The 14,975-nt window shown below is 34.7% G+C and overlaps 1 protein-coding gene across 3 annotated transcripts in view; it reads right to left on the reverse strand.

The window, feature by feature from the left end:
* Positions 1–14,975, reverse strand: part of CNTN3 (contactin 3) — a 358,712-nt gene that overhangs the window by 221,846 nt on the left and 121,891 nt on the right. For all 3 annotated transcript variants that reach the window (XM_055110140.2, XM_063602820.1, XM_057301830.1), the window contains one exon: positions 8,527–8,702. In XM_055110140.2, coding sequence (XP_054966115.1) covers positions 8,527–8,702 — 176 coding nt within the window. The remainder of the gene's footprint in view (positions 1–8,526; positions 8,703–14,975) is intronic.

A 14,975-nucleotide genomic window follows, 5' to 3' on the forward strand; every position in this document is an offset into this window, starting at 1 on the left:
GAAACAGTAAACACAGGAGTAAAGCTAAACAAACATCAGTTATGTGAAATAACAATAAGGCTCTAGGGGAAACACAGAAGTCATTTCTCTCTTAGTCTTGAAATATTCCCAAACTAGGACTTACTAGTAGGTAAGAGATAGTCTATAAAGGCATAAACCCACAAAGACAGGACAACAGAAGAACAAAGTACAAATGTAAATGTTAGAAAACAGGTGTGATGATATTAAATGGTTTGGCATCATGGAGAAAGATGACTTTTAAGCTTTTAGTGAGCCAAGCATGGAAGTGACTGATGTGTGCGCAGAATCCTCAACAGCTTAGGACTGGGGGTAGCAGGCACATCTGGAAGAGGAAATGCAATATGACAATGGGAAGGTAAGAATTTGAAGCTGCGGTTAGGAATCCAGGTTCTCTGTCCCGTCCACATAGCCAGGTGAGTGTCCTCCCCCACACTAGAAGAGAAGAGGCTTATTCTCAAAAAAGGGTAAGGAGAGGCTGTCTGAACTGCAGGTGATGTTTTGTGGAGGGTCTTGTAAGGTATATTAAATGCATGTATGCACACTGGATTCTGCAATCCCCCAAGGCCTCTTTTCTACTTAGCTCCCAGTAGCCAGTGGAGGCTTCTGCCCTCAAGGAAGAAAACTGATTTCTTTCCCCTCTGGGGAATCTGACTTTCTCAAAAAGAAAGAGGTAATAATGAGGTGAGCCCAGTGAGATGAGCGACACTATAGCGACCCTCCTGAAGACAAACTCTGCTCAGGCACATCTAAGTTTCCATTAGGTTTTTAGTTCCGCACTCCTAAGTTTGTGCCAACAACCAAATATAACCAGATAGCTGCAAAAAGGTTTCCCACTTGAAAGAGAGAAACAAACCAACACAAAACTAAAATGAAACAACCTGGATAAAACAGTTCATATGAGGGAAGAAAACATAAAAGCAACTAACCATCATTTATATCTTGATGTGGATATGAGAAGCTATTACAACTATTACACTAGAATATGCTATAGAAAGGAAATTTCAAATATAAGAGTCTCTTAAATTGTAAAAAATATTATGATAGGTATTAAAAACTCAATAGAAGTGTTTAAAGAAAGGACTAAAGTAGTCTATCAAGAATAGAGATAAAAGTCAAAGAGAAGGAAATTTGAAGAGACTGTCTGGGGGAGGGAGGAAGGGTTGAGAGAAACAATCTATTCCAGGTGGTTCAAGATGCAAGTAATAATATGTGTGAAATAGGAAACAGAGAAAACTAAAGACAGGAAATCATAAAATCTCCCATAATTAAAGGACTCATGTTTTGAAACTACAAGGACCCACAGAGTAACCAAGATGTGAAATAAAATTCGACCCATAACAAATCAAGTCATTGTGGAATTTGGTTAGGTTGGTGCAAAAGTAACTGTGTTTTTTGCCATAATAGAAAACTAGGGGCAAAGAGAATACCTAGAAGCCTCCCTAGAGAAATAAAGGCCTCTCTATACAAGATACCACAAATCAGAATGTCATCAGACTTCACAACAGCACAGCAAGCTAGTTAGCAAGGCGAAGTATCTTCAACATTCTGAAAGAAAAAGATTTGTAACATATTATTCATACTAAGTTAAGCCAAGTCTCTAGATTGAGTATGCCAGCATACTAATTTTTAGAACACATGTTCTAGAACAATAAAAAATATGATGCATCCTTTTTTAGGACATGGAGGACATGACACCCTAAAACAATGAACACCAAGAAAGAAGAAGATGTGGAATGTGGGGGTTGGGGGGTGGACACAGCAGAGATTTGTAGGGGATCATTAGAGTGAGTGATGGTGAAGGGAGATCCCAGAAAGACAATTTTGTTCCTGATATACAGGAAAACCAATCCAACTGGAGCACTCTGATGGCTCTAGGATATAATTCTCCAAGAAGATAAAACTAACAGAATATCTGATTATGTCTCAATACCTGAGAGGACATCCAGAAATTTGGCCAAAATTTTGGTTGACTTAAGTATAAGACTACAGAAAATCAATAAGTAAAATAATGTAATAAGACTACTAATAGAAAAAGAAAAATCATGCATGAAAGGAAAAATATTCAGAATTATTGTTTGCTGCAAAACTCATCTCTGGATATCCTTTACAAAGTCATAGTGATGTAAACACTGAATATTGACCTAGCTGAAATTATGGCCCAATAAAATCCTATAATAACATGGCCTAAGCTGATGCTTATTCAAATATGAATCAACTGGAAACTGGTTCCAGTCCTCTACAGTCTTCTTCCCATATTCTAGTTTCAAACACAGGCAGGCCAAAATTTGTATCCTCTGTGAAGTTTTGGATGTGGGCTGGTTTGAGAAACTGTCTTGTGATCACTGGGGACTCTATCCAGTTGTGGCACGTTCAGTGAAATGCAGTGTGCATTTGACTTTTTTTCTTTATGTATTTTGTAAGAATTATGGCTTAAAATTTATGGATTTTGTAAGCCTCATAATAATGCAACATCATAGTGCTGTGGTGGTAAGGTGGTGGTAGGAGAGTGTTGTAGCATCAGCTGGCATAGTTAACAGTCAACAGTAATACTTAAAACTGAAAAAAAAAAATCAGTAAGTGGCAATATAGGCAAGTTATTCACACAAATTTAGATAAATACCAAAAGAGACAGTGAAAATGTTGAAAGCAGTTTCTTCTAAAAAGGAAAAATAGAGAAAATATGGACAAAAGCTTGATGTTTTCCTTAAAAATAAAAAAATATGGATGTTTGTACATGCTCACATTATTTCTGATATAGAAGAAAAACTAGAAGATAAATGAAACATTAGCACTAATGTCTAATTCACAGGGTTAAAAATTCAGCAAAAATAGTATAGGGTTCTCTAGGTGGGCTATACTATTTAAAACATTATAATCCTCATTGTTGGAGATATTGATTAACTTTAGATTTTGTTAAACATAGATATTAAAATTTCTAGGGAAGTTACTATAAGAAAATAAGTAGGATGTATAACATCCAATGCTTTTCAGGGAGAAAGTAGTTCAACCAATCCACGTGAAAGGAAGAAAGAAAAAAAGAACATAAAAATCAGACCGTATTAATATAACAATATTAATATATTACCATATAAACTAGAAGGCAAAATGCTCTATTGAAGATAGTGTCACCACTTGTTGACAAAAAAATACAGTCACTCTAAATTTTTAGACACAAATAATTGACTAAATACATACAGTTTAAATAGAAATACCAGGAGAAACTAAAAAAGCCACCATCAATGTGAGAGAAAAATGATAGATTAGGCATCAGTAATGATATAGGTGATTTGAGCAACATAATTAACAAATTTAACCCAATGAACATATGGAGAACACCATACCCAGTATTTAGAGAATATCCATTTTTTAAGGACATATGAATCATTTATTAAAAAAACTAATCATATGTTTGGCCACAGGAAAAATATCAACAATTTCCAAGAATTAATATCTTACAGTCCATTCTCTGGTCAATGGGATACTAGGTTAGAAATCAGTATCAAAAGATGACTAGTAAAACTCCACATGTTTGGAAATTTAAAATACATGTCACGTCTGATAACTCACAAATCAAAGAAAATCATAATGAAATTATAACATTTACTGAACTGAAACAGAACAAATTCACTACATGTCTAATTCTTTGAATACAGCTAAAACTGTACTTTCAGGGAAATTTAAAACCATACAAATTTATATCAGAAGAGAATAAAGTATAGAAAAGAATAAGTTAACCATACAAGTTAAGTAATTTGAAAAGAACTATAAAAAATACAACAACTTTGGAAGAACAATAAAGATAAGAGAAAAATGAATGAAACAGAGTGTAGAAATTTGAAAGTGAGGAATAATAACATCAAATTCTAACAAATTATATTTTAAAAGTGTACCAAGATAATATTTATAAGAGAAAATTAAATACATGTCTAGATAAAGCAGAAATGAGAAAAATAATTTTAAAACTTTTGAAACATTTTTTACTAGTATATTAGAAAACATAAATGAAATGGATAAAATTCCTGGAAAAAATACAACTTATCACAAAGAAATAATACTCAATACATTCAATGAGTAGGTAAAACATTTCCTCAAAGAAAACTCCAAGCCTAAGTTATACACTTTTTTCAAGGAAATGATAATTCCAATATTTCTCGACATTTTCTAGTGAATAGAAAAAATAAGGAATAATCTCCAGGTCACTTTTAGAGGTGAAAATAACTTTGAAAGTAAAGCCAAAAAAGGATAGCCAGAAAAGGATAAATAGGCAAAAGTACTACAGAAAATATTAGCAAACAGCTAACATCCAAGTATTTTTTAAAACTGCATAAACTCCAACTTGAAACCAACCCAGGAATAGAAGGTCACCTAATACTAGTAAATGTTCACCATATTAACATATTAAAGAAAGATGGCATCACTATCCCAGTAAAACTAAGAAGGGAATTTAAAATAATAAATCATTCATTATAAAAACTAAACTAGCTGATAAATATGTGATGATAAAGGGAATCTATAAAATCCAGGGTAAACATATCAGATGTATGGCCTTTTCACTTTCGTTTTATCACAACCACTATTTTCAAGCCACTCGAACATTAAGATACAATCTCTTTAGTTTTTCACTAGTGTTAAAAGTGGAGCATCAACCATATTTTCATTTACTCATTTACCCATGAAGGACACAGAAGTACTTTCTCCATAGCTGAGAGAAACAAAGAAGTTATGGCTAATCATATAAATATACAACATAGTCAAGAGAAGAGACACAGCTAAATTGAACAATTAGAGAGAACATTTTTCAATGACAGCACTTGAACATCCATTTGCCTGCAGCAAAGACAGTTAAGATTCCTCTGAAGTCATGAGCATCCTACTAATACAAGGGTCTCCATTCTAATCCCTTCTTTCAGTTAGCGTATAACTTTTTCTTCAAGGCTATGAAGTTAAAGCAATGCTGTACTGTAGCTAATGATTTGGAATTACTCATATAGTAATTATCTTCTACTTCTTTTCTCATCTTCTTTGGTTTTTTATCAGAACTCTATGTCCCAACCACATGAATATTAAACAACATTTTTTATCTTTCCAGTCCAATGTGGTGTCAGGTGAAGAATACCCAATGTTGCTTCTTGTAACTTCCAAATAAAACACTTAGAAAAACACCAAAAATGCAGAACAAAACAAAAAATATAATTTCACTGTACCGCAACACAGCTAAGCAATCAAATGTCAATATATAGGGAATAAATAAAACTTGTAAAGCAGGGGGGACAGACTGGGGGAAACCTAAGGTATTCAATGTTACATCTTAGGTTTGCTTTATGAAAGGGAGAATTATAATAAAGGTAGGAAAATAGTATGTACTTCACTCACCTTATGTATCCTCATATGGTGCACCCCAACTCAGAAACTCAAGGACAGTACCAAACAAAGAAAATGAATAATTTCTGTTGGGAGAGGCAATCTTCCATGTGCTCTGGGCTCTCTTGCAAGTTTTTGCTGGGTGTGCCAAGAAGGAATGAATGGTCTAACTGCTCATTGCCATGCCCTCATCTCAGGGATGTGTTTGCAGAGAGCAACCTGGGGGGATAAGGTAATGTCTCCCTCTGGGACAAGGACCAGGCTTGCTTACTGTTTGCTGTAAAAGAGATGGATTATCTAAGCCCAGTGTTTCCCATAGATGGGTGCAGTATCTACCCTAACCTTTTTGCATTTCTCTGTGGGACTTGGAGTTAAGGGGAACTCAATCAAACATGCTGAACCTCATGATGCTTTATGTTCTAAGAATAATAAAGTCCTTAGTCACTGACCTGGGAGCCTCATGTCTTCTTCCAGCCTCCATGAAACAGTAAGACTAGCTTGTTAGCTCCTAAATAGATTAAAATCCCATCCCTCATTCAACAACTTCACCCCACTCTGCCCATATAAAGTGCTGGCCAAGAACTAGGGGCAGACTGCAAGAGGTGAAAGATAATTTTAGAGGTATTTTCTCATACATGTCGTATTCTTTTTTTCTCTTACAAGTCATACTTTTCAGGAGGGGCTGACTGAGGAAATACCTGTAAGTTTATTATATTTCTTCATATGTTATCAGGTATGAAATTAAGAATCCATAGTAGAAAAACATCACTAGAGGAATGTATGTATCACTTTATAAGAGGAATGACTCCTAGAAACAAGGAATTAGGCTGTGAATTGCTCATCTGCCACTCTTCACAGGGCAAAGACTGCAGGGCCTGGGTAGTCCACCAACACCATCTTGTAGACAAAGACTGAGTTTAGACAAGATTTGTTTTAGAACCTATTGAACATACTTAAGCATAAAAATAGAAACACCAAATGGAAGCGGTGGAGGAAACCCTGCCTCTAAGATCATAAATAGCATTTCAGAAAACTGACTGTATCTTCAAAAGAATACAAAAAGAATACAAAAATATGAATCAGGAACAGGAAGTCATAGGAAAGAACAGGCTGAGATGAAAAGAATTTCAAAGAATGGGACACAAAAAAAGAAATCCAATATAGATGATCATGCCATTTGAAAATATAAATTGAACATAAAACTAAAATATATAAAAGGAAACTCTCCTGAACTGTATACAAAATGTATAAGTACAAAAAAAGAATTTTTCAAGTTCTAAGCAAAGTAAATTAAAATAACCTAAACTTAGCTATATGCTGGAAATCTATATGTTTTAAACTAGAAAGATGAAGAAAAAATAATCCTCCAATATACAACCAAGAGAACCCCAAAATACAAGGGGTGGTGGTGAACTCCCCAAAACCAGAAATTAGCCTGGCCACCTTCCTCTCCTCAGCAGCACTAGTTCCAGAAGACAACAGAGCAAAACACTCGGAATTCTCTGTTAAACAGCTCCAAGACTCAACATTTATTATCAACCAAATGATGTCCTCACTTTCAAAGGAATATGATGACATTCCTTAAAACGAAAAAGCATGAAACATACTTGAATTTTTTAATGTAACATAGTAAATGTTACAAATATTTTAAAATTTATTGAGAAATTTTAAGAAATAAGAATATAAAAATAAGAAGAGGTCTAGTAGTTGGCACTAATGCCAGGTGAAACATGGATACATCATAGATTTTGGCAAAATTCTAGTTAACAACTATATGCACATACACAATTATCTATGAGAAGACTATTACATATATATTTATACATATCCAAACATATATATATTCCTATATACATTAAAATAACATAATTTAAATCAACCATGGAAATTGCACTAAACCTGCAAAATATAGCGCAAGAGGAAAAAGGAAACCAAACTCTTTGTTTAAAATGGAGAAACTCTGAAAAAATAAACTTAAATTCTGTCTATTAGAGAAATATATACAAAGTACTTTAGTAAACTTAAGGGTAACTAGTTGTATAATATAAACATCACATATAGCTTTCAAAATATGCAGAGAAGATACAAGTAAAAAATATTTTGCCTACAGAAAAAAATAAAGAGAAAACAAAGGAAAGAACAAAATAAATATGAAAAACAGAACACACAGAATATAATGGCACAAGCAAAGCCAACCCTTGCCATTGTTAAAATAGAAAGCAAAAGAATAGGCTAGACATTAAATGACCCATCATTAATTTAATAAAAAGTTTATGGGGAAAACAGAAAGAATACTACCTCATTATAAGAACACATGCATTGCAATTTCAGAATTATTGAGGTGTGAATAACTACAAGAAATCTCAGAACCAAGGTAATCATGATATGCATTATGTACAAAATACACAACTAAAATAAAGAGAGACTAATAAAAAGAAACAAAAAAAGAGAAAATAAGCAAAGATAAAAAATAAATTGAGACTCTGGGTCCAAGTCCAAATTTCCTAGAGAAAGCATGTGACTTTCTCAGGTTGGGCTATGTGCCCACCTAGGTCCAAATAACATGGTACAAAATGGCTCCCAGAGCCCAGGCGTCAGTGGGAGCTGTGCTGAGGGTAATTTGTGAGGTCATCTGTGATAAGACCCCAGAGGAGTCAACAACATGTCACCACATATGGTAATTTCTTCTTGTTCTGACAGTCTTTCTTCCTTAATATTTTCAGGCTTGTCAGATGGAATTTTCTAAAAGTTCTTCAAAAGCAAGGACCATCTCTGACAATTCTTTTGCATTTTTTCCACAGTAAAATGCACATAGTAGCTGCTCAATAAAAATATCCTCAACTGCATTCTTTTCTGTTCCCTAAACAGAATCCTTGTGAAATACTAAAATAGAGCACACACACACACACACCCCCTACATGCACACATGCACACCTGCATACACACATACAGACACACATACACACATTTAAAGCTCTGATTTGAACACTATAAAATGTCCAAAAATCATACTGAATTGCTTTCTCAGTCTATTTACTGAATTAATAAAACCCATGTATTATTTCTGAAATCCAAAACGACTACACAAATTAAGTTACATATTTTCTAATGTTGGATTTGCTAGACATGTGAACATAAACTTACAGGCAAACTGAAGTTTGGCTTCTCTGCTGACAATTGTTCCAAGTGAATTTGTTGCAAAACATTGGTAAGTTCCTGTATCCCAATTTCTGTTGGGATTAATAACCACAAGATTTCCTCCATTCAACTTATAACGATGTTCCATACTCATATCAATATCACTTCCATTCAGCTGCCATCTGTAAAACAAATATCAAGGTTCCCCCCCCCTTAGTATTTTTAACTTAAAAGAAGGCTCTCCATTATAAAATCTACTTTAAACATTATCCCTCAAAAGTAAAAAGTGATACATATATTATTCAAGTGTTACATAACTGAAGATCAAATATGCCCAAGTATTTATCAGAAACGAAAAGTTAAAGCACAGTAGAAAGTATAACAGAGTAGCATCTAGCAGTTAAAGTTTTTAAAGGTTTCTTAGGAGGTGGGAATGATTTCATTTGTTCACTGGGGAAAAATTAGGCTAGGTCTGTATAGGCAAAGATGAAGTAGAAAGTTGAGATAATTATCTCAGATACTTTAGGCCAAGCTCCTGCTGACAATGAAGGAAGAAAACAGCACATTTCTTTGATTTATCCAGATTGACTGAGCACATTTAATAAATTAATTGGGTAAGTGCTCAACTATCCATTTCAATTTGTCTGGGTAAATACCTGTCCCCGAGGCATTCTCCACTTTTTTAAGCCATTACAGTGCTATTTACAAAATGGTACACTGTGGTAAATGACCATAAACACTACCTAGGGGGTCGGAAAAAGTAAAGGCACTAACCCCAGAGCCATATTTATCAACGAGAAGCCTAAAGATAAATGAAGAGAGAAGCTGGTTTTTAAATAAGAGTTTTTAAGCTGAAAGTTTTTAAACAGTAAGTATGCTTGACATATCACAGTACTTCACCTTTAAATACTCATTCATATCCCACAATCTCAAGAACACATTACCGTAAAAAACACGGCACCCAGCTCCTAGATGACCCAATTTTTATAATAAAATTACGCTGCCATCAGTTCTGTAAATTGTAGCATATTATAACAATGGTCATATCAATTATTTTTATAATAATTTGCCAAAAATGAAAAATATAATGCCCATTTTATAGATAATGATTTTAATAAAGCAACCATGTGAGTTGACAACTGTCCCCAAAACTATTAATTGGTGGGATCAGGAGTGGCACCTACTTGAATTCCAGCTCAGAGTTCTTCAATGATGTTATGGGCCATCTAAAAATTGTTGCTTTAATATATACAATATTTAACCTGCACATATTTTGAGAAAACATATAAAGAGATGAAATGTGAACATCATCTCAAATAGAAGTGCATAAAGTTAAATGGAATATTACACAACTGTGAAAATGGGCCACTTTTATAAACATGGATGACTCAAGCAATGGTGCATAAAAAGGTAAATTAAAAAATTCAGTCAGATACCATTTATGTGAAGTTTTAAAACACAGTTGAGGTTTATAATTTTCAGATCTTTTAAAATACACTTACTACATTATAATGTATAATACATTAAAATATATAATCATTATACATTATAATTATTTTATATATTTATATATAATTATACTGTATAATTATATAGTGTAATACATCAATATTACATAATTATTAATTATGTACTAAGTGTATTTTAAAAGGTATGAAAATTATAAACCTCAACTTTTTTTTTTTTTGAGACAGAGTCTCCCTCTGTCTCCCAGGCTGGAGTGTAGTGGTGCGATCTCAGCTCACTGCAAGCTCTGCCTCCTGAGCTCACGCCATTCTCCTGCCTCAGCCTCCAGAGTAGCTGGGACTACAGGCGCCCAACACCATGCCTGGCTAATTTTTTTGTATTTTTAGTAGAGACAGGGTTTCACCGTGTTAGCCAGGATGGTCTCGATCTCCTGACCTCGTGATCCGCCTGCCTCGGCCTCCCAAAGTGCTGGGATTACAGGCGTGAGCCACTGCACTTGGCCATAAACTTCAACTTTAAGGTATTTTAAAGCTCTCATGGAGAGAGAGTAGGAAATTTAGCTTTTTTGGTTTTAGTTCTTAAATTAAGAAGTAATTATATGGATGTTTATCATTACGCCCTATTGTATGTCTGTATCATTTTCTATATCTGAAATAATGCATAATGAAGTTTTAATGACTGAGTAGTAAAGAAAATGGGTGAGTTTATAAGTTTAATCTGTACTGCTCAAAGTATTATTTTATCATTTGCTAATTTTAAAAATCAAGGCTTTCTCACTTTTTCTGTTTTCCTTCACATATGACCTCCTCAGGTCTTAAAGCAACATTTTTAATAAGAAGACCCAAATGAAATTAAGAGAATAAACTGGAGGTTCCATTCCAACTCTTCTCTTTTGAACTGGAACAAAATTAGAAAGAAAAATCTGCAACATCTTTTTCATTTATGGCAGATTTCTGCTGTTGGTTTTTGTTTGGTTTATTTGCAAAGTAAACTCTCTTATTATCCTTCCCAAATCAAGTCCATATCTCATGAACATTTGTGTCACTATGTCTCATTTTGATTTTAAGTCTACCCTTAAGGTTTGAATTTGAACTGGGAGCACTCATAAACCTTCTTTCATCTTATTCCATCCCAAGTCCTAGAACTACAGAAATTCAGAAAAGCAAGTAAAATAAAGAAAAAGTATCCATTCACACTCTTTGTGAATACTCTGAAACACAATATGGTCTGCAGGCCAGCATTATCACCCCATGAAAGTCTGTTGGAGACGCAGAATCTATGGCCCTAAACCATATCTACTGAGTCAGAATCTACATCTTAAGTTTTCCCAGTGACTAATATGCATATTCAAGTTTGAGAAGAACTGATCTAGACCATCCCCAACAAGTAACCATGGACTGCCTACAGTAGACACAAGCAGAAAAGAACTGCTCACTTTTAATTTAGCCTATTTCATATTCAACAACCGATTAGAAAGCCCTTCCCTCCCTCCTCCCCTTCCCTTCCTCCCTGCCTCCCTTCTTTCTTTTCTTCCTTCCCTTCCTCCCTTCCTCCCTCCCTCCCTTCTTCTCAATCAGTAAAAAAAACATTTATGAAATGTCTATACTGGGCAATTTTCTATGTTCTGAAGTTGTGGTAAAAGGTCCCTGACTTCATGAAGCTCACATTTTTTAGATTTTTTTCCCCCTAGTTTCCTAGTTACTGTTCCCACCCCCACCCCTCTGCCTAATCCCCAGGCCTTAGTCATGCCTTTCAACCAACAGCATAATGAAAAGAAATGGGATTTGGTACCAACTGCTCATTGGTTTATCAGTTGGACTCACCTGACACCCACTGCATGACCATGGAAAATTACCTAACACCCCTGAACCTAAGCTTTTAACATATAAAATGGAGAGAATTCCATCTATCCCATAGGATTGCTCTTCAAATTTATTCAGACAATGTATGCAAAGCTCTCAGCTCAGTGCTTCCACAGGGAATGCATTCAACAAACGGGCAAATGCCATGGTTAGTATGGGAGGAGGTCCCATCAAAGGCTGCAAACCCATCTGTCCCCTTTGCTTCTCTTCTGTTCCATTCCCATCAAGCACATGTTGGTTCTATGTTCGATCGAATGCTTTTAGTCCTCTCCTTTTACATGGAACAGACTATGTCTTCCACATATGGTTGGATGGTACCTGCCCTGAGATGTCAGCAAAAAGTGGGATGAGAATACATACTGACATTGACTTTTAAAGAATACATCTGACAGTAAATCACAAGTGGGTGGGTTTAATTTTTAAGCTGTAAGAGATTTCTCAGTTACTAAGTGACTAAATGCTTGCAGAGGGAAAAACTCCTCTAAACCCAAATCAGAAAAGATGCAGTTACGTTCAAACACTTTTGAAGGAAAGACTCTCATGACAAAGGGCACTTGAGTTTATCTTACCTAAGAAGAGCAGTTTTTATAGGAAAAAACACTTTTTAGCTCAGGACTTAGAATGTTTATGGCCTGACTAAGCATGCCTGATAGCTTCATTTGAAAATTGTGTTTTTGTGTTTAGCTGAAGAATAATCAAGGTACAGTGGCTATATGGAAAATTTTAAAGATAAAAAAATATGAAGAAGCACTTATTCTTACATATTTAACAGATGGAAAGATTTAAGAAACCATAAAGTATGCTGGAATATACTTTATTTCATTAGGTGTCCAAGATGTAAAACTATCATCCTTATGTTTTGACTGAAGAATCAAAATGAGAAAGATTTGTTCCATTACACACAAATGCTTCTCACTTCCTTTAGTTCGGTCTTCATCATACAGACACAATCCCTAGATTATTTCACTATATGAAAAGGCAAAGACTATTATTTTTAAAATATGTTCCTGCATTTTTAAATATGTTCCCAAAGTATTAGTGCATTCACGTTAGTAAACTCTTTAGAGCTAAAATATACTTGCCATAACCAGAAGAATGTTAATTTTCTTTTAACAAAGCAATATAATTATTTTTCTCCTGCCTAATACTATTCATCATTAAATGGAACTCACCCCAGGTTATATAAAATTTCTCAATATCTTATTAAACATTGATTGTTTTTCCTCTTGCTGAAAATATGTGAACTCAAAAGGGGTGTCTTTGTTTAAACTCTGAAATGTGCAAGTAATCTCTGGGCCTAAGCTGCCAACAGATATTAATATTTTATCCTGAGAAACAAACTAGTATATGTAAGTTCCCAATGCAAAATACTCATATTTGGGACTGATTTCTAAGTATGTCTAGTATTTTCATTCATGTAAGAAATGAATAATAAGGGCCAGGCACAGTGGCTCATGCCTGTAATCCTAGTACTTTGGGAGACCAAGCTGGGAAGATCTCTTGAAGCCAGTAGTTTGAGACCAGCCTGGGCAACACGGAGAAACCATCTTTACAAAAAAAAATGTGAAAATTAGCCAGGTGTGATGGCATGCGCTTGTAGTCCCAGCTACTCAGGAGACTAAGGTGAGAGGGCTTAAGCCTGGAAGATGGAAGTTGCTGCCAGCTGAGATGGCACCACTGCACTCCAGTGTTGGCAACAGAGCCAGATCCTGTCTCAAAAAACAAAAAACAAAAAACAAACAAACAAAAAAAACTTGAAGGGATACGCAGGTTCAGCTCCTTCTTTTACAAAGTATGTGTCCAATAAATCTTCAAATTAGACTCATTTTCTTTGCAGGAAACTGTAATCCAACTGTCCGGGCTTCATGAACACAACATTCAAACATTCAGTAGTAAGTTGTGACAGGTAAATGGCACACTCAGGTCATAAATTTGGGAAGCTTTTAGTAGTAAATATTGCCTTTTAGTTCTGCATATTCATAATTCTTTGTAAAAATTACAAATTTCTACTTTTATCAAGGAATTTAAAAGTTCACCAGGAACTCTAAGTATCAGAATGAAATCTTTTTGAAATATGAAAATTATTTAAAACTTCATAAAAGTATATTTGTATACCCAAATCCCATTCCAAAAGGCTTAATGCAGTGATCTGGAACAAAAGAAGACAACCTCGTGTCTCTTGGGGCTACACACACCAGCATTTCAATCATATAACATTTACATTGTGCTCCAGAAGCAGAGTAGCCTTGTAGCTTCAGCTTGGTGGTAAATGTCACAAGATTAAACACTGTTGCATAATTATCATGTTGTAACACACTTGAATGATCCTACAAGTTCAGTGTCAGCCTTCAGTGTTCAAACACTCATTTTACACAAATTAGAATCTGCTTTTAGAATCACAAGTGAGAAATGATTTATTACTCATATTTCACAAATCTAGTAATTCTCAATGAGCTTTCATCCTCTTAAACTGGTTTGTGTGAAGGTTCTATGTGAACTTGTGTCTCAGTCAATAATCAGAGAGAAATATTTGGGGTACTGGAATTAGAAGTCCTGGGTTACTGGCCTACTTAAAGGAGCGTATCTTTGATCAATCCCCTTCTTTTAAATCTTAGTTACATTCTCTACACACAACAGGGACACTGGCTAGAAAAGGTAGTGTCTGAGAGGACTGGACCAAGCTTAATAAAATATAATGGTGGAGTCTAAAGCAGATTTCCACCTATAAACGAATTTGAATACAATTTCCTTAAAACAGCTGCATGCCCTGAGGCCAACAATGTTTGATTCTTGAATAGAAAGCATAATATACCTGACATAGGAGATATTTCAAAACTGGTAGTTATTACTCCTAAATGATAAAAACTTTCATTGTCACTTTCAGGAAATAAACTAAAACATCAATGGCTGAGGGTATAAAAATCACTGCCTTCCAACACAAAGAACAAACTATGTTTGAGAGATAGAAAGAAAATGAATGTGTGTGTGTGTGTATGTGTGTGCCTGTAAACACAAATTTGTATAATAATGAGTTAAATCAGTAAAAAAGCCTAAATTCTAAGAGTCAAAAGGTGCTTTTCAAAGTATGTAAACTCCACTGGATAATGACTATTTCAATCACTGTTG

This window comes from Pan paniscus, chromosome 2 (assembly GCF_029289425.2).
Source record: "Pan paniscus chromosome 2, NHGRI_mPanPan1-v2.0_pri, whole genome shotgun sequence".
NCBI classification, from domain to species: domain Eukaryota; kingdom Metazoa; phylum Chordata; class Mammalia; order Primates; family Hominidae; genus Pan; species Pan paniscus.